Source organism: Clarias gariepinus, chromosome 11 (assembly GCF_024256425.1).
Source record: "Clarias gariepinus isolate MV-2021 ecotype Netherlands chromosome 11, CGAR_prim_01v2, whole genome shotgun sequence".
In the NCBI taxonomy this organism is placed as follows: Eukaryota; Metazoa; Chordata; class Actinopteri; order Siluriformes; family Clariidae; genus Clarias; species Clarias gariepinus.
The window spans coordinates 392097-413098 of NC_071110.1; the positions used below are offsets into that span (position 1 = coordinate 392097).

Here is a 21002-nt window from a genome sequence, read left to right on the forward strand (position 1 = left end):
TGAGCGGTGCAGCTCAAACCGACTCGAGGCAGATTTACTCAGGCTCTGATGCTTTTACTGAAGACAAGACATCAAGAGTGACAACCACATACAGCAAGTGATATTCACATACCTTCACCTCACACACACACACACACACACACACACACACACACACACACACACACAGAGCGCTCAGGTGAAAGAGTGGAAAGCATCAGGATGACAGGCACGTCCACACATTATGCATGCACGCACATCTGGCTGAGACAGGGAGAGGGGGACAACGGCAGAGAGGGAGGGAGGGAGAGAGAGAGAGAGAGAGAGAGAGAGAGAAAAATGCCAACCTGGAATCAGCTCCCTCCAGGATTCGGTCTGCCAAGTCCCCGATCACTTCCTGTCTCAGATAGTAGAGCATCCGGACCCGCAGTAAAACTCTGAGAAAAGAGGGAGAGAAAGACAAGTGAGTGGAGGAAAGAAACAACACATGAAGGAATAACACATTATAACTGTGTTGAACTGTGTGTTAGATCTCTTTTGTAGATAGAAAAATGAATAAAGTAAAAAAATAAATAAAAGGATGAAATGACCGGAAACCACAGAATGAAATTAATACTAAAAAAAACAGGAAAAATAGAGACAGCTGGAGAAAAGGAAGGAGAAAATTAAATGAGAGAGAGAGAGAGAGAGAGAGAGAGAGAGAGAGCAGAAGGGAGAGATGAAAGAGTGAGTGAGTTTGGGTGAATGTGCCAGAGCTCATCCATCATCCTGCCAGGCCTGATTAGCCGAGCCACAGCCTGACAGATGGCACACCATAATCACCTCTGTGTGTGTGTGTGTGTGTGTGTGTGTGTGTCTCCAACAGGTCTGCCTGCCTGGCACCTGGCCTGCACCACACCACTGCACCGTCTGCCATCCTTCCATCTCTCCTTCCTCCATCCCACACTCATTCGCCCTTTCATGCCCAACTTACACCTGCCATCTCTCTCTCCTGTCTTTCTCCATTACTCACATTCCTCCAATCACACGGTCTCCCTCTCTCACACACCACTCTCTCTCTTCCTGTTTTTAGGAAAGTAGTGAGGTGTGAACAGGACGTCTCTAAAGGACAGAGGGAAGTCGGAGTGGAGCGGTGAGCAGATGGCTGGAGCTCTGTGCACTTCAGACTTATCGATTTGGAACGTTTCCTGAACTACTGCACGCCAGAGCAAGAGAGAGAGAGAAAGGGGGAGAGAGGAAGAGAGAGCGGGAAAGAAAGGAGGGGGAGCAGGAGAAAAAAAAAAAAAAAAAAAAGACATGGAGAGAGGGGGAGGGAAACAGGGGGGGCAGGAGAGAGAGATAGAGGGAGAGAGAGATGGACAGAGAGAGAGAGAGAGAGAGAGAGAGAGAGAGAGAGAGAGAGAGAGAGGGAGCCCCCATGGTGAGCGCCAACAAAAGCAGCTTAGCCACAGAAATTATTTATCAAATGAAACCAGAGAGGCTTTAAGAAAAACAAAAGCAAGCAGCAGGTGATGGACACAGAGAGAGAGAGAGAGAGAGAGAGAGAGAGAGAGAGAGAGAGAATAATGGGCGGAGAACGAATAGAGGGATGTATTATTGACCTTACTAGAATCTCTAAACAGTTCATATCAGTAATAACACACTGAGGTCGACCCTGCTCATTACTCTTCCTCACACTCAGCCAAACAGAACCGAACAGAACCGAGCCGAGCCAGACCGAGCGAGTCACTTCCGCTCCGGGACAACAGTCACACTCCTGTCCTGTGAGTACCGTTACATCTACATAAACACCATCACTCTGGAACACCTGGCAGAACCTCTTACCATGGAAACAAACTGGTACTGTACTGGTACTGGGGGGACAGAACTTGTACTCGGGTGCAGGTCCCAGATGGAAAAAGGTACCTCACACAATAGTAATGTCTGTGTGTAAAACACCACGTGTGTGTGTGTGTGTGTGCGCATATATATAGTGTGTGAGAGAGTGTGTACTTGTTGCAGTGGTGTTTGAGGTGCCGTTTGTAGCTGTCCTCCTGCAGCAGCACATCTGGATTACACTCAGCCAGCCAATCAGCCTGAGGCACGTTGGTCTGCGTCGTCAGTACCTTCCCCTTCTTCCCTTTACGCCCTCGCGGCACAGGAGCAGAAAGTCCTGCACACACACACACACACACAATTAAATCTCTCAGATGAAACACAGTTAGCAGACACAAACACTCCAGTTCCTCACAGTGTGTTTGGGAAGTCATAAATATATGACTTTCACTCACATCAGGGTTTGATACACCATCCCTGTGTGTGTGTGTGTGTGTGTGTGTGTGTGTGTGTGTGTGTGTGTGTGTGTGTGTGTGTGTGTGTACCTGAGTGGTTGGTTAGTGTTTTGCTCTGCCCGTCCTCAGTCGGAGTGATCAGGTCCCAGACGAAGCTCTTGATGTTCTCGTCTCCTCTGTAGTGGAGGAGACAGTAGGCCAGCAGCGCTCTGCAGATCATCTCCACATCACGCTCATGTAGAGGACGCTTAAACCGCCCGTGAGACAGGATGTCCCGCCACCGTCCCCACCTACACATGCAAAACACACACAGGATGAGATCCAGCAGGGATCACGATACATCAACACAGTGTTTAGGCACCGGTACGATTCATATCACGATTCTGTGAGTATAAACAATTTTATAAACGTCCTGATTTAACATTAACATAAGCCAGCACACCCTGTAGGATTATAGAGGAACTGCAACATTTTTCTGTCTCACATGCAAACAAAATTAAAAGACGGATTTTAAAACCTGAGTTTGGAGTCAGAGTGGCGATGTCTAACTAAAGAAAATTTTCCCAGACTCTAGTAAATTAGCGTCGCTCGCTCGTAGTAGAGCAGCTAGTAAAATCAGTGTAACTAGCCGCGTTACTACGGGACGTGTATGATGATGATGATGATGATGTTAGTCAGACAGTGTGTGATTTGTGATGAGCACCAAGGACTGGTGGGTAATTAACTGTGACAGGTGAGTGTGAAGCGCACGCAGACACTGTGCAGATAGACCTCAGCATCATCATCATAAGAGACAGAAATGAGACGCACACACACTGATCACGCTGCTCTCCTACTTCAGCTTGGACTCCGTAGACCAGTAGACCGTGTGTGTGTGCGTGTGTGTGACTGACCCATAAACCAGCAGGTTCTTCTCCACCCTGAAACACTCGCTGCGGGGGTATCCCTGAGCGCGGTCCTGCGGCCGCCGAGCCTTCTGCACCGGCCTCTCCTCAGAGTCGCTCTCCAGCTCCGAGTACTCCATCATCTCATCCTCCTTTATGGAGCTGTAGTGCCGGGTCTGCTTCCTCACCCGCGGCGTGTCGATCACCAGAGTGTTCTACACACACACACACACACACACACACACACAGAGTCAGGTTCTAGAACCACTCACTGCTCAGTTAATGTGTAACTGAAGCACTACACACACACTCCTAATGACAGACACATGTGAAGAACATACAAAATTTATTTGTCACATACACACAGTTCATTAGTAAGCTCCGCCCACATCACTCACTCCCTCACACTCCTGTTTAGTGCCTACCACAATCAGCCCCCAGTGTTCAGCAGTAACACCGGTGTGTAATTCTTTTCTACCCTCCGTGTTCCCTTTAGAGCCCAGGGTTCTCCGGAGAGCAGAGAACGTGGGTAATTATGGGGGAGGTGGAGAAACCTCTCATCGTAGAGTTAAGCAATTTCTCCTTTTTGTCCAATTACAGCTACACACACACACACACACGGTTAGCCCCGGGGGAAAGGAGCCGCGTTAATTACGCTCACGTCCCCAGTGATGAGGAGAGACGCTGGGTCGAGTGCCACGATTAGCACTTTTCAGTTTATCTCACACACACACACACACACACACACTGCTAATAGCATACACCGCAATATTTAACCATCACACGAGTAAACACAACCTGCTGATCTGCTTTGTTTAATTTATTTATTTAAACAGACTCAAACTCAGCACATGGTTAAGTTTACTGCTTTAATCGTAAACAAGTTTAACACTGCAGCCTGAATGAAGTGTGTGTGTGCGCGTGTGTGTTTCAGTACTCACCCTGCCGTGGATGACGTCCAGGTCCAGCTCGGCTTTCTTGGCCCATTTCTGCCAGAAGTCTGGATCCTCCAGGGAAATGTCCGTCCTGTTCCCAGACGCCACGAAGCTGGCCTGCAGACGCAGACGGTGAGACGGTGAGTAAACACACTCAGCAGTTATATACATTTACATTCCTGAGAAAATGTTCACACTCCACAGTGTAGAAACTCATCTGATGTTATAGGATATAACATGGAGCTGCAGAAACAGCGCCTGTAACAGACCAGTGTTTAACCAATCAGATCGCTCGGAGCCTGGCCACGCCCACTGAGACCTCACAGAAAGGGGAATCAGACTGGTCACAGCTACCTCTGTGCACTGTGGTGTGTGTGTGTGTGTGTGTAGGGTATGTAGTGCGGGTGAGTGTGTGTTTTTGATGTCACCTTAGCGAAGGTGGAGCCTTTGCCCTCGGACTCGATGGTGATGGTCTGAGTGCGTCTCTGTAAGATCTGATCGATGTCCTCCTCACAGAACTTGGACCCCTCGTCCTCCTCGTCCATCAGCGCTCCGTACGCTCCCTTACGCAGCAGATCCTCAATCTCCTTCTTCGACAGCTGCTGAACCTGACAAACAAAACACACACTCATCATTAGTGAGAGAACTTGGGCAGTACTGACCCACTGACCCAGCAGTCTGGCACGCACGTGTGTGTGTGTGTGTGTGTGTGTGTGTGTGTGTGTGTGTGTGTGTGAGATCCATACCCCGTTAGCAGCGTTCTCTCTCCCGCTCATGGACTGCAGCACGGCTTTATCCAGCCCCAGTTTCAGACTGGCCTTGTCAAACATCTCCCTCTCATACGAGTTCCTGGTGATCAGGCGGTAAATCTTCACCGCTTTACTCTGACCGATCCGGTGACAACGAGCCTGGGCCTTCAGGGAGGAGGAGGGGAAAAACAGAGTCACACACACGGACCAGACCGACAGACTGACCCACTCCAGTCTGCTGACACACACTTAGAACCCAACAGTCAGTTCAAAAAGTTCGGTCCAGCTTGGTTCTCTCCCTACTCAAGAATTACAACACACAAGAACATGAACACAGAAACTCAGGTGAAGATAAAAGTGGAAATCTGATCTAAAAGCACAGAACGTCCAGAACTCAACACAGGAGAGTTTATTCTACAACAATAAAGAATGAAAAATAAAAACAAAGCTGGACCGTGTACGTTTGTTTACAGAGCAGACATTTCCTATTTCACTGTGTGTGTGTGTGTGTGTGTGTGTGTGTGTGTTATAAGCCATAGAATAACAGTCACATTCCCCACACTCACTCAGCTGGAAATGCAGAACAGATAAAAGACCTTTTGTGGGGTGAATGTGTTTCCCACACAGACAGGCCGGAGACACACACACACACACACCTGCAGGTCGTTCTGTGGGTTCCAGTCCGAGTCAAAGATGATGCAGGTGTCGGCGGCGGTCAGGTTGATGCCCAGCCCCCCCGCCCGTGTGCACAGCAGGAAGACGAAACGGTCCGAGTCAGGACGGGAAAAACGATCAATAGCAGCCTGACGCAGATTCCCTCTCACTCTGCCGTCTATACGCTCGTACGGATACCTGCATCACACACACACACACACAAACACACACACAGTGAAACTTTATTTACTCACACTATTTCTCTTCAGCTTCTTACAATGTGTGTCAGTTTGAGGAATTAACTCTGTGCCACACACACACACACACACACACACACACACACACACCACTCACTCTAACACCGGTCTCTCTCACACCAAGTCAAGAGCAGGGAGGGTTGGGGCATTAACATTACAACACTGAAACACACACACACACTTCGGGAACAGGGTGAAATATAACATGAGCAGAATGTTAATATTTAAACCACTGTGTATCTCCATGTGCTCACATTGTGCTTTTACTTCCTGTTTGTCTTCACACACACACACACACACACACACACACACACACACACCTGCTACCCAACATTTCAACTCTATTCAGTGCTGTAGTGTAGCAGATCAACACGTCACATAGTGTTAAGTCTGTGTTCCCTCAGTCAATGGTGTGTGTGTGTGTGTGTGTGTGTGTGTGTGTGTGTGTGCATGAGCTGCAGTAACCCTAATCACACACTATCAGATGATGACTGTGTGTCAAAAGAGGTCGTCAGGATTGATGTGGTTCCTCTCAGATGTTCTCCTCAGTGCTGATGTGATCATTATCAGGACGTGTGTGTGTGTGTGTGTGTGTGTGTGTGTGTGTGTGTGTGTGTGTGTGTGTGTGTGTGTCACTGCTAACACACTGTGCATAAAGACAACTACTGAGTTAAAACAGAACGGATCTAATCAGGGACGTCTAACTCACACAGCAAGGAAAAGAGTGAAAGTGTGTGTGTGTGTGTGTGTGTGTGTGTGAGAGAGATGAAACAGGAAGTGGACACTTCTCTCCCCTTCGTGATTTCACTCAGAGTTCTCGCTCTCCGCCTGGCTTTATAATAAAACAGAAGTGAAGGAGAGCAGACGATAAGTGGATGGTGTGAACCGAAAATGAAGCATGCGGCCGTGTGTGTGTGTGTGTGTGTGTGTGTGTGTGTTACTACGCGGGTGTTTACCCCTCACCGTTTCTGGATGAGGTAATCCTCGAGGATGTCGAGGCAGCGCACCATCTGGGAGAAAATGAGCACGCGGTGTCCGCCGGCCTTCAGTTTGGGGAGGAGCTTATCGATCAGCACCAGCTTTCCCGCCGCCTGGATCATCGCCTGCAGGTGGAAGTCCAGCAGATCTGCCGGGTGGCTCTCCCTAAACTCCTCCATAATCTTCTCCTCCGCTCCTACACACACACACACACACGAGAGACAAAACACCGTCAGCAACAGCAGTGTGTATACGAGTGTGTGTACGAGTGTGAGTGCGTGAGCGCGTGTGTACCGTTGATGAGGTAGGGGTGGTTGCAGCACTTGCGCAGCTCCATCATGGTGTTGAGGAGATTGGGGACATTCGATCCTCCCCCTCCCCCTCCCCCTCCCTTAGACAGGAAGGTGAAGTTCTTCTCCAGGATGGCCCTGTAGTACTTCTTCTGGATGTTGGTGAGCTCCACCTCGATGATGGTCTCCTCTTTCGGGGCCAGGTTCTTCTCCACGTCCTCCTTCAGTCTCCGCAGCATCATGGGTTTGAGGATTCCCTGCAGCTTCTGAACCTGAGTGAGAGAGTGAGGCAGAGAGTGAGGCAGAGAGTGAGGCAGGGACTTTAATAACAGCATGACATCACATTGCTCGGGGTTCTGCTCTCTTGATTGGTCAGATGTTGATTAGTTTTCTATAACGGCAGCTCTGACAGTAGTACTGGGGTCCGTTCTTCATACGTCCCTTGACACATCTGAGACGAACTGACACATCTAAGATGAGATCATCGTGCTAATTACGATCTGGCCAAGTCGGTTCTTCGACACACCTGTTGTTGATTAGTATATCTGGATTGAGTTGTCTAGGATTATTGCGCGCTCGTGCGTTGGTTTAAAAGGCGATATGATCGACAGTAGAAACACTGATCACAAGCCCTCCGATTGGTTGACGAAATGGAAAAAGAGCGGCTCAACTTTTTTTTGTAACACGTGTTATGCGCTGAAATGCCCCTCTGCCATGGACCCCCCCCTACACAATCGCTTTCAATTATATTAGAACAGAAATTAATAGCTTAATACATTACATGAGATAATAAAATAAAATAACCAATATGAAAAATATGTTGTATATAAAAAATTTAAAATTAATTTTTTCTTTAAATACAACGTGTACTTTTATATTGTTTATTTTATAATAAAATTAGTTTCGTCCAAGTTTTCATTATAAACAATATTTATTTTTATTATATATAATTATTTATTTGCATATTCATGACAAACCCCTAAAAAATAAATGTGAAAAAATAATCATACAAGAATTTGTATTAATGGTCTCGACGGCTGTCTCGTGCTGAGGGTTTATTATAATAGTAATATCATATTTGATAATACTAAACCTATGAATTTAGGTTCTAATATAATATTTGAAAGCAATTATGTGTGTGTGTGTGTGTTCGGGGGGGGGGTTTGCATATACTTTTCCTTTCCCACGTGAGTCAGTTTGCGTCAGTCGTGCTCTTTAACCAATCAGATGTGACCTCGCCATTTCAACCAATCATAACCCGCCAGGAGCGCGGGCTAAATCCTGTTTACATGAAATAAAGCTGCTCCTGAGCAGGTTCAAGCTTACGGATATGTTGCTATGACAACAAATGCTAGAGGCGCATCGAAGAATGAAACAATCCAAGATCAGGACAAATCCACAACAATCAAATCCAGCTAACTGAGTTAGCGACGTTCGAAGAACGGACACCAGGTTATATTAACGTGCTCACTCCAACGATATGGTTTCCGTAGTAACGGCTCAAAGGAACTACACCTGCAGATCCCATGCTACAGTGTGTGTGTGTGTGCGCGTGTGTGTGGTACCTGTTCTTCAGTTTTAAGGTCTCCAAACTCCTGCATGAAGGTGGACTCTGAAGGAAAGCGGTCCGGCTCCAGGAAGTTCAGGAGGCTGAACAGTTCCTCCACAGTGTTCTGCAGTGGGGTTCCTGTCAAGAGAACCTTGTGTTCCTATAGCAGATGAAGAGAAACACATTCACGGACCTGCACTCACACACACACTTAAAGTGTCAGCTGTCTCTTGTGGGTGTGGCCTCTGAGGTCAAGTCTTTTTTAATTATTTTTTTTTTTAAACCAATACTGGACTGTGTATGACAATAGAGGACTGTGTGTGTGTGTGTGTGTGTGTGTGTGTGTGTGAGAGAGGACTGTGTGTGTGTAGCACAGTGAAGCCACATCACACAGGTTTATCACTTTAATTTAGACAGAATTACAGAGGATCAGGATTTAAATGTCACTCTGTAATGTCACTAGGACGTGAGTCACATGATCAGAATACAGTCTAACACGTGACCATCTCTCACACACACACACAAATAAATATAACTGATAATGTAGGAACTTAATGCAGGAAATTAGAAATGAAGCAAATTAGAGATTCAGCACAAAATGAAAGATGTAAGAAGGCGCACACACACACACACACACACACCATGTCCATGAGCTTGAGTCCCTCCAGTAGTTTACAGTTCCTGTTCTTGAGACGGTGAGCCTCGTCGATGATCACACAGCGCCACGGCACACTGCGCAGCTCCGGACAGTCTGTCAGGATCATCTCAAACGTGGTGATGATGGCGTGGAACTTATAGGCCCCCTTTATCACACGACCCTAACAGCGCACACACACACACACACACACACACACACACACACACACACACACACACACACACACACACAACATAAGCACAACCATCACATTTGCTCCACACTCCACAGTGATTAAGGAAATACAGGACACGCCCCTGGGCTCTGTTACACATCTTTTATGTGAGACAATAAGATTAATCAACAACACACACACACTTGGGCTTTATAGTGTGTGTTGCGCAGCTGCTAACACCAGTGATGAATCAGAGCTGCAAAACAGCTCATGCATATAAACAGCGACATTTAAAGCACTGGACAATAAAGATTTAAACAGAATAATGATGCAGTTGGATCAGTGATGTTGTGCTGGTATAACATGAGCGAGGAATCAATACGTCTGCGTAAACACATTTAATAATAAACACCAACATCTCGTTAGTGTAAACCTAGTTATTAACCTGAAGACATTCTAATGCTACACACACAGTGTCACAGGCAGGAGAGAGAGAGAGAGAGTGTGTGTGTGTGTGTGTGTGTGTGTGTGTGTGTGTGTGTGTGTGTGTGTGTGTGTGTGTGTGTGTGTGTGTGTGTGAGAGAGAGAGAGAGAGAGAGACGGGGTACCTGAGGGTCCCTGTAGTGCATCTCGTAGGCCTGGATGGTCCTGCGGCTGGCCTGGCTGCCGTGATACACCACCACGTTGAGCTCGGTCCAGGTGCGGAACTCCCGCTCCCAGTTGGGGATGGTGGAGAGGGGGGCGATGACCAGGAACGGGCCGTGGATCCCCTTCAGGTAGATCTCGTACAGGAAGGTGATGGACTGCACCGTCTTCCCCAAACCCATCTCATCCGCCAGGATACAGTTCCGTCTGAGCGGGAGCGCAGAAACACAGGCGTAAATAAGGACACAGGAAACACCTCTACGTTCGGCAGAGAGAGAGTGTGTGTGTGTGTGTGTGTGTGTGTGTGTGTGTGTGTGTGTTTCTCATTTGCCTGCAACCTCCACCAACTAATGAGAAACTTAATATGGAAATAAGTCTCGTGCAAATAAAAAGGCAAATTAAAAAAAAAAAAAAAAACTAAGAAATGTAAAACAAGCAATTAACATGAAAGTTACATTAAATCACTGGAGAGAAAAACAATGTAAATTTTTCATATGAATTGAGACAAATACTTAATGTATAAATAACAATTATCATAAATATAACTGTTCTGTTTGAACTGTTCAGTTTTTAATATCACTTGTTAATTATTGAGAGGTGTGTGTGTGCGCGCGCATGTGTGTGTGTGTGTGTTTTCTTACGTGTTGTACCAGTTGAACAGGAGCCAGTCCAGTCCCTCCAGCTGGTATTCCCTGAGAGCGTTGCTGTTTTTATATTCCCGGGAACTCTGGGATTTCTGCCAGTCGCTCGCCGGAGGTCGCTCCTGTTTCCAATAAAACACAAATTACACTCAGTGGCTTTTCCCAAACCACAGGAACGTGCCGCTTTCCCCCTTCACTCAGACACGGAAATGAGGAGAATACAGTCAGACAGAGAGAGAGCAGACAGATGGACGTCTCACCACACGCTTCAGCTGCGGCTCTCGACTCATCACGCGCTCAAACTCCTCGATCTTCCCCGCGTCGATGTCGGCCTTCAGCTCCCACGTGCTGTCCTCATACGGCAGGGAACACCACTTCACCAGGTACAGGCTCACCGGCTACAGCACACACACACACAGATCGGGGTTTAGCCTTAAAATCTCACTGTGAAGTGATTTTACACTATTAAAGCAGGACATTGTTCTGATCAGACAGACAGACAGACAGACAGACAGACAGACAGACAGACAGACAGACAGACCTCTCCATTTTCATCTGTGCTCTCAGACACGTCCAGGACTCGGTCCACCTCAACGTAGTCGGGGTTAAACGGCTCATCGTCCATCTGAGACACACAATAAGACATGTTACAAGGAGTGAATCCTTACACACACACACACACACACACACACACCGTAAACACGGAATAACAGACACACACGCAAGAGGTCAGGCTGTATTGAGGTCGCACTGACATTTCATGAAACACTGACAGTGTGGATTCAGCACCATGTATCCGACCCCACACACACAAAAAGCTCACAGCTCATCATTTCCGACCTCCTACTAGGAAAGAAAACGTCCTAACCTCTACACTTCTACTCAGGGACTCACTTTTTTCTGTCTCTCTCACACACACTCTTCCTCCTCCAGCACTGTACTGATTCTACAAGACACAACGCTAACAGGTACAGCAAGCCTACAGTGTAACTCAGCTAGTCAGACGCTGGACGTCTGATCTCAGCCCTAACGTCTGCTCTAAAGGCCGTGCTCATAAACACTGAGGTTTTACTGCCTTCACACAAGGCGTCATAAACTCGCTCCTCTCTCTCACACACACACTCCATCGCCAGGGTCGGCCATAAAGCTGGGATACGATACGACCCGGAGTGGAGGAGAAAAACAAAATGGCGGCGCAGCAGGAAGCGGAGTTCACTGACCTCGGTGAGGAAGTTACTGTGAGCCTGCTTGGCTTTAAAGCGCTTCACTTTCTGCTGGATTCTCTTATCCTTCTCCAGCTCCTCCAGATCAGCCCAGCGACAGTGCAGGTACGAGCTACACACACACACACACACACACACACACACACACACACACACACAAATGCATAAAGTATCATATTAAACAAGGCAGATCTCTAATAAATGTTACTTACAGAATTAATAAATATATGATGGAAATATATTTTAAGTATTTAAACATGTAATAAAGACAAACATTCCATCATCATAATGTAAGTGATCACAACACTATATAAATGTATTTATGTAATATATTTACATCACAATCAAACTAACTCCAGTATTACAACTTTCTGTAATGAAACTATAATGCATTAAATAGATGTAGTTAATTTTTAAATAATACAAGTTCATGTGAATAAGCAATAAATGTGATTCCTATTTAGTTAAAATAATAATTCTGTGATGCTGCAGGAAGGAGGCGTCAGTACGGCGTCACTCACAAACTCTTGAACTTGACGTAAAATTCCTCGACCTCCACTTCCTGTCCCGACTCCAGCTGCACACACAGAGAGAGAGAGAGAGAGAGAGAGAGGAGATGAATTGGGCTGTAATGTGCTCGGGGTGATCACTATTTGCTTAACTTTCCACTTTCAGTTCAGCGGCGCTACAAATCACCGCTGGAGGGAAAGAAAAAAAACCTCAGCAGCAGGCGTGTGTTTATCACGCAGCACGTTTTCCTCCAGCAACACGTGAACAAGTTCTGCTTTTCTGGCACGCACATGTTTCCCCTCCCCCACAGAAGACGGCGACAGACAGCGAGAGAGAGACGGGAGGAAAGATGTGTGTGTGTGGGGGGGGGTCTCGTAGTGAGTCATGAGTCATGAATCAGTTGGTCCTGCTGCAGCATGCACGCGCACACACACACACACACACACACACACACACACACACACACACACACACACACACACACACACACACACACAGAGTTGACCCGGGCCTGGCCTCCTGCCAAAACCACAGCTCCACTTCAGACGCCAGAACCTGCTGCCATTTCCCCGGGAGGAACCCATTCACAGCCACGCTACTGAGAACCGCACACGCCTCGCTGCTCTTATTACACTGCACAACACAGTGCGTGTGGAAAAGTGTGTGTATGTGTAATACAGAGAGAAGTGTGCAGTCGGCCGCTGCACTTACTCACTCCTCATCTCACACACACTAATCACAGCGTGATGAAGATCAACTCATACACACACGTTTCTTTATATTAGTTTTTGTTTTTTTTATTCCTTCCGTTTGTGGTTACCGTTTGTCCGTAATGCTTACGGCTTTATTTAGTGTCGGGAACGTGTGTCACAACAGTCACGCAAAACACACACAAAGAGAGGAACGGGGAGATAGAGAAGGTAAAAGTAAGAAAGGAAGTGGTACTTGGAAAGAGACAGATTAAAAGAAATAATTAGACAGACAGACAACTCCAAACAATCAGTCTTTTAGAAAGAGCAGGGGGACGCGCGGAGAGAGCAGGGGGACGCGCGGAGAGAGCAGGGGGACGCGCGGAGAGAGCAGGGGGACGCGCGGAGAGAGCAGGGGGACGCGCGGAGAGAGCAGGGGTCTTGAAGTTGACTGAGTAAAGTGATTCAGTGCTTTAACAGCAACACGCACGACATATCACTCCATATACACACACACACACACACCCCCCGCAGGCTGACTGAGGCAGGTGTAATACATGGTTATAAGACAATTACATTAACAGTAGCCCCGCCCATGCCACGGCACCGCCCCCGCTTAGCTCCTATTGGTTAAAGCCATGTGTGAGATTAAACATCACCGTACACTCACCTGCTTCTTCACTCTACGCAGCCCCATGATCTTCTCCACCACCGGACCATCAGCATCAGGTACCTCCTAACACACACACACACACAGAGGAGGGAGAACCAGCATTTAACACAACAGCAGCAACAAAGCAACATTGTGTGTGTGCATTTGTGTGTGTGTGTGTGTTACACACAGTTTGTTCAGAGGTGGTAGAAGGAGATTTGGGTCCTGCAGAATCTTCATCATCCTCATCGTCTGAGATCCGGAACTCCAGATCCTCAGTGTAGCGCTTCCTCTTCACCTGTCGACTCGACCGCCGCTTCTGTCACACACAAAATATTTAAATCTTACGAGTGGCTACCTGATGTGTGCGTTTTTTTATTTTGAATATAATGTTGAATGGTAATAAGCTCCGCCTCCTCCCTGGAAGTTGAACCCATCCACAGCACTGAGATCACAGACCAATCAGAGTGCAGGGTCAGTGGGGGGTTTAAATGGACCAATCACCCTGCTCCAACATGGCCTTTACATTACCCAGCATGCACTGCACACACTCTGCTCATGAATGAGTTATGTTCATGAGTGTCGTTAAGCAGTGATGAGTGTGAGAGCTAACTAATGACACTAGCTAGTGAGAGTCAGTGCTGGTTACCATGGAGACGAGTTCCCGCCCCACAGAGATGGTAGGCCGAGTGTGTACAGTACGGTGGTAGAAATGGGTGTGTACCTGGACCCCGTCATCATCCTCCTCCTCCGGGGATGGGGGCGGAGTCTTCTCTGTATCCGACGTGACTGACGACTCCCTCTTTCTCTTTCCTTCCTTCTTAGTGCTGATCTCAGTGTCGGCCTTCTTACTGCTGTATGGGGGGGAGGGGGAGGGGGAGGGGGGGGGGGTTGACACGTATATGTGGTTAGGACAGTAAACACACCGGTGGCCATAGACTTCCATCACCTGACTGCAAGAAGGAGAGACAGTAAAAAAAAAAAAAAAAACACCTGAAGAGAGAGAGAGAGAGAGAAACAGATGCACTGTGGCATGAGGAAACAGATCGTGTGCCAGTTGTGTGTGTGTGTGTGTGTGTGTGTGTGTGTGTGTGTGTGTGTGTGTGTGTGTGTGCGCACATTCCTGATCCTTCTCTCTTACTCTGTTCCACAGATTACAGCGAGCCCTACACACACACACACAAACACACACGCTCTCTCTGCACTCGTTCACGCTGCGGCCCCTCGCTCCTTTCATTCGCACGCCAAGAGCAATCACATCGCCCTGGTAACCGCCGGTCACATGACCCGCACCTGTTCCTCTGGCTGGACGCCACTGGCTTGAGCCATCTGCTTTCTCCCCTCTCTCCCTGTGTGTGTGTGTGTGTGTGTGTGTGTGTGTGTGTGTGTGTGTGTGTATGCGCGTCTCTCTCTGAAGCACCTGCAGCAGCAGCTTTTAGTTTCACATACACACGAGAGAAACAAATGAATAAAAATAAAACAAAAAAAAGAAATTGTTTAAAAAAAAAAAAAAAAAAAACTAATGAAAGAAAGATAGGGTTGGGGATGGGAGGGGCTTATTCTGTCTCTCATGTCTTAACAACCAATCAGGTGCCTATGAGTTCATGTATGTGGAAGAGGGCAGACAGAGTGTGTGTGTGTGTGTGTGTGTGTGTGTGTGTGTGTGTGTGTGTGTGTGTGTGTGTGTGTGTGTGTATATACACACGTCTGGTCTCATTGAGATCACACCCCCATACTCACTCCTAAGGCCAATTACACCCTCCCTCTCTCACACACACACACGGCTTGGGGTTAATGGGACACCTGCTGTCACCGTGAGATGACTCATCCTGAACCGGACCACCCCAACACACACACACACACACACACACCTCTCCGAACTGCAGCTGCTCTCCTCCTCAAACACACAGGATTGTTTACTCTCCTCAGCTCATTTGCAGGCGCCATAACCAGCACGTGCACACACACACACACACACACACACACACACACACACACACACACACACACACACAGGTTCAGTCCTGTGAATAAACCACACAAAACCTGGAAAAACTGAGTATCTATGTCAGTCAGCCACACACACACACACACACACACAGGTTATCACTGGGGAATCAACAGGGTGTGGGAACTGCATGTGACTGAAACACTGAGGCATTTCCTTTAAAATAACACACGGTGTCAGTGAGTGAGACGGGTGAGAGACAGACAGGCACGGAGAAAAGGAAGTGTGTGGGGGATGACATGAAAGGACGAGTGCAGACAGGAGGGAGAGACTACTGGACTGTGTGTGTGTGTGTGAGAAACATTGTGACTGTTCACTTCCTTCCTCTTCCTTGTGGCCTACGCACTGATTACACTCGTCCCTCTCATCCCTCGATCCTCCATCCTCTTCACTTCCTCTCTCTCTCTGTTTATTCCCTTGCTGTTGTCCCCCCCCCGTCCTCTCTTTCCCTTTTCCCCCTTCTGCTCTGCATGTCCTCTCACTCCATCTGCTCTCATTTCTGCCCTCTCCTTCCTTCCTTCCTTCCTTCCTCCACTCCTCTCTCCGTATCTCTCCCCCGTCTCTCTCTCTCTCTCTCTCTCTCTCTATAAAAGAACTTTATCTCTTCCTTGCCGTCTTTGAGCTTCAATGTCACGCACAACTTTAAAACTTTAGAGAAGGAAGGGCGGAGTTTATCGAGCTGTTTAAGGACAAACAGAGAGCAACAGAGCGTGTGGGCTAAAAGAGCACACACACACACACACACACACACACGTTGCAGCACTTCCTATGCAACCACCACTGTTGTGGTTTCGCCGATCTGAGCGTACAGGATGTACTTTGTGATGGCCCGCATGTGTGTGTGTGTGTGTGTGCACGTCAGATCAAAAAGGGTGGCGCGCGCACACACACACACACGGTTAGAGGGGGAGAAAACGGTGTTCGTGTGTAAAACGCAAGGTTGCTTGGGAACCTGCCAATGGATGAGAAAAGTGTATTTGCATTGCAAAGCACTTTTAGTCCTCACACACACAGGTTTAGTGTGGCAGTAGGAGATGTGAAGTGTGTGTGTGTGTGTGCGCATGTGTGTGTGCACGTGTGTGTGTGTGTGTGTGTGTGTGTGTGTGTGAGTGTTAGGGCTGCGTGCAGACACATGCATGTGAGCGGCGGGCGTGGCTCAGAGGTTTTACAGATTCACTCAAACACAACGTTAAAAAGCTAAAGGGGAGGATCTCACACTGTGACGCACCACGCTGACTCATCACATGACCTCACACATACACACACACACACACACACACACACACACACACAGGAGGGACTCAACCTGGCAACCCAGATTCAATTAATAAATTAATAGCATGCATTTAAAAAGCAGAGATCCGCCTTCACAGCGTGATTAATGACGCGACCTGGGAGCACAAACCCCACACACACACACACACACACACACACACACACACACCCTCCCCCACCTCTCTCTCTCACTCACACACATCACCCCTCCTTGAGATGACCTCTGACTCCGCCCCTTTTCTCTAGATGAAAGAGGTGAAGGGAGGAGCGTCACATTCCTGAGCCGGATCACATTACAGTCTCGCTGGAGCGCAGAAGAGAAATGGCCGCTCGCGCTCACACACACACTCACACACTCACACACTCACACACTCACACACTCACACACTCACAGTTGTGTGAGTGTTGATGAATAAAAGGACAAAAGGTGTGTGATTAATTAGGAGTGTATCCCCACAGAGCAAGCAGTCCCCCTCAGTGCAGGTTACCCATGATGCACTGGGTGAGGTGAGGGTGATGAGACAGGCCTCTGTAGCTGATAACTTGCAGTGCATTATGGGTAATCCTGTCTTGAATACTCGACTGTGGAGCTCTGAGTGTGTGAGGAACTGGGCAGATATAAACACCCCTCTGTGAGTGTGTGAGTGTGTGTGTGTGTGTGTGTGTGTGTGTGTGTGTGTGTGTGTGTGTGTGTGTGTGTGTGTGTGTGTGTGTGTATACCTGGGCTTCTTGGCACTCTTGGGTTTGGGCGTGGTCTTCTTCTCCTTCTTCTCCTTGGGCTCTTTGGGAGTTTTGGGGGTTTTCTGGGTTTTGGGAGTCTTGGGTTCTTTCGCCTCCTTGCCCTCCTTTGGTTTCTTTCTGCTCTTCTTCTCTGGTGGAGATGTAACTTCATCACCTCCGTTGCCCTCTGATGCCCCGCCCAGGCCGACGCCTTCGCCCGTCTCCCTATCCGCTTGCTCGCCCGCCTTCACTTTCTTTTTCTTCTTTTTCTTGGGCTTGGGCTCGGCATCAGGGGGCTGAGTCTCACAGCTGCCCTGTTGAGGGGGGGGCATGGGGGCGGAGCATGATGATTGGAGACCATCTGATGGAGAATGCTGTGAAGACACGAAAAAGAAAAGCCTCAGTGTGTGGAGGAGAAGAGACGTGGACACTGGGGGTCAGAGACTTCACATCAAACTTTCCCTTTACAGCGCAGAGACGCATCAGAGCGAGTGAGACAGCACAGAGACAAGGCAGGACAAGACGAGAAAACGGCACAGTAAGACAGAACAGAACACTGCAGGTACAAAAGACAAGAAGATGGGTCAGTGGAACAGGAAAGAGAGACCAGACAGGACATCACAGCGAGTCCGTAGGTTGTTCGTCTGCAGGACATCAACAATGCGCTAAAGTGGAAACTCATTTATCTGCAATAAACACTTCATTCTCAGGGTATAAGTGGGTTTCATAAACATTTTCAAGCTAACCTTTTTAATAAAATCACTACTGTGCGCACACACACACACACAGCTGATCGTCCCGGGTGATGAAGTAGTAAAGAACGAGTGTGATGATGGAGGGAGAGACCTGCGTGGGGTGGAGGTGGGGGGTTTATGGCTCGTCTCGGTGGTAAAATGCAAATCCCCTGTAACGGACTAAAAGCGTGAGGTGCAGTTTGCATGCGAAATGATCACAAGGTCACTGGAGCACCACCCACACCACCCCACCCCCACCTGCCCCCTCCACCTCTGCAGATTTAAGCGATAAACGTCTCATCTCTTCTCCTCGTCCAATAATCAATCGCATGAATGACAACAGGACGCTCGCTGCATCTCTAATGCGACAGACGCCGCCGCCGTCCAGAGCGCGATCCGATCCGTATAAAGTTTCTCCTCTCCGGGGGTGGGGGCAGTGTGTGTGTGTGTGTGTGTGTGTGTGTGTGTGTGTGTGTGTGTGTGTGGTGAGCTAGCTGGCAGAGAGCGCACTCCGAGAGCTAAATACTCCCTGAAGGAGGCTTTTTACCCTCCTCCACCCCCTGCGTGCTGCAGATGAGGGATGAGCTAACACCCAATTCATCTGATGAAACCCTGCACCTCTGCGTCAGACTCCGGCTCCATCACTGCCTGAACTCCAGCCTCATCCTTAACACACACACACACACACACACACACTGCACCTGAGTGTGTGCCTGTACACTAACCATCTCCATCATGTCTTTAATGCATCTCTAACCCGAGTCCACAACCCTGAGCTCTGACTCTGGCGGGGAAACTCCAGTTGCTGCCCCCGGGGCACTTACACTTTTGGGACTCTGAGTAGCTACTATAACTTGGGGTATTTTTTTTCCTGAGAAAGGAGGAGCTAGTGTTTATACTTATATAAAATTTACAGCCAATAATTTTTAACAAAAATAAGTAGAACAAAAGTAAAAAGTAAGAAGACTAGAGGAGGGCGCACACAGCACTGCCACATTTACTGTGACCGAGGATGCACACTCAACACCTTTTTTATGCAAAAAGAGCATCAACCTTTCTCCCTCTCCCAGTCAGTCCTTCCCTCTTTCACCCTGTCTGTCCATCTCTCCCTCCATCTCTGTTTGTTTAAAAAGAAAAGTTCATCGAGCAGCTCAAATACTTTCTAGCTATGAAAAAGCCTAGAGAAGCACAAAGCCAGACTAAAGTTCACAGTTGTGCTCGCCGCTAGCATACTTTAGCAATTTTTTTTGCCGCTCGCTTCGCCACTAGCAATAAAGTAGAGACGTACAGGGACATTTACAGTGACAAAAAAAAATAAACAAAGGCAGTTCTTAGGCACATGGTCCTTAAACACCAGACATGAACTAGCATCTAGGTTACTTTGGTGAAAAAGAGGTATAACTCCATCACATCTCTCTCCATCACATCTCTCTCCACCACATCTCTCTCCATCACATCTCTCTCCATCACATCTCTCTCCATCACATCTCTCTCCATCACATCTCACCCCCCCCCTCTGATTGGTCAGCTGCTGTAACTCTCAGTGTGACATCAGTCATGTGTTCAGTGTCCAAGTTTATAAGAAATAAAACTACAAAGTGTGGAACATCTGGAAGGATATAAACTTATCACTGCACTAGACCGTGTATGTATGGGACATGGGCAGCGCGTGCGCACACACACACACACACACACACACACACACACACAATCCCTCATCAAATATTTGCCTAAAGCTGCAGAAGCGTCGCGACGAGACACCCTAACCTCAATAATTAAACAGCAGCACAGCTGCTCCGGAGGCCGGCATCTCTCTCACACACACACACACACACACACACACACACACACACACACAGAATGAATAAGGAGGTAAGAACATAAGAGAAGGGAAAAGAAAGGAGGAAAAGGAAGACACAAAGGAAAAAAATGAAGGCTTATGAGCCCTGAGGCGAGGAGACAAGTGCACGCGAGTGTGGAGCAGTACGGGCACTCAGCATGTAGGTCACACACACACACACACACACACACGACGGGAGGAGCACAAATTAATCCTGACATCCTCAAATGTCAGCTCACTATCAGGAGAGGAAGAGACGAGAAGAGAAAGAGAGAGGAGGAGAGAGAGAGAGAGAATGTGTGTGTGTGTGTGTGTGTGTGTTGCGGGCTGCACAGGGACACTAAAGACACGTCATTGTGTGTAAAGAGGTCAGGAGAGGAAGAGGGCTAACTGCACCACCGAGTCACATGACCTGCACTAATCCGTCTTCCCTACTGACCCCTCCTCCATCTGACCGCCATTACCTCACACACACACACACACACACACACACACACACACACACCCCACACACACACACACACACACACACACACACACACACACACAGAGAGAAGGGGGGGGGGTTAGGAGAGAGAGACAAGTCAGGAGTGAAATATACAGAGTGAGAGAAGAGTGTAAAAGTGAGTCAAAGACAGAAAGAAAAGAAAGAGGAGGGAGAAATTTGGAAACAGATGGAGGGGGGACTGAGAAAGACAAAAGAGGGGG

The 21002-nt window shown here is 48.0% G+C and overlaps 1 protein-coding gene across 2 annotated transcripts in view; it reads right to left on the bottom strand.

Annotated features, from left to right (window-relative positions):
- chd7 (chromodomain helicase DNA binding protein 7) overlaps window positions 1-21002 on the bottom strand; it is a 44607-nt gene that overhangs the window by 10547 nt on the left and 13058 nt on the right. For both annotated transcript variants that reach the window (XM_053506839.1, XM_053506840.1), the window contains exons 3-24: window positions 17721-18094; window positions 14442-14571; window positions 13908-14036; window positions 13736-13801; window positions 12388-12443; window positions 11864-11978; window positions 11185-11268; window positions 10904-11041; window positions 10644-10765; window positions 9966-10209; window positions 9187-9363; window positions 8562-8705; window positions 7001-7268; window positions 6692-6902; window positions 5474-5669; window positions 4815-4982; window positions 4497-4676; window positions 4075-4185; window positions 3143-3348; window positions 2340-2539; window positions 1972-2131; window positions 327-416 (exon numbers count right to left, since the gene is read on the bottom strand). In XM_053506839.1, coding sequence (XP_053362814.1) covers window positions 327-416; window positions 1972-2131; window positions 2340-2539; window positions 3143-3348; window positions 4075-4185; window positions 4497-4676; window positions 4815-4982; window positions 5474-5669; window positions 6692-6902; window positions 7001-7268; window positions 8562-8705; window positions 9187-9363; window positions 9966-10209; window positions 10644-10765; window positions 10904-11041; window positions 11185-11268; window positions 11864-11978; window positions 12388-12443; window positions 13736-13801; window positions 13908-14036; window positions 14442-14571; window positions 17721-18094 — 3569 coding nt within the window. The remainder of the gene's footprint in view (window positions 1-326; window positions 417-1971; window positions 2132-2339; window positions 2540-3142; window positions 3349-4074; window positions 4186-4496; window positions 4677-4814; window positions 4983-5473; window positions 5670-6691; window positions 6903-7000; window positions 7269-8561; window positions 8706-9186; window positions 9364-9965; window positions 10210-10643; window positions 10766-10903; window positions 11042-11184; window positions 11269-11863; window positions 11979-12387; window positions 12444-13735; window positions 13802-13907; window positions 14037-14441; window positions 14572-17720; window positions 18095-21002) is intronic.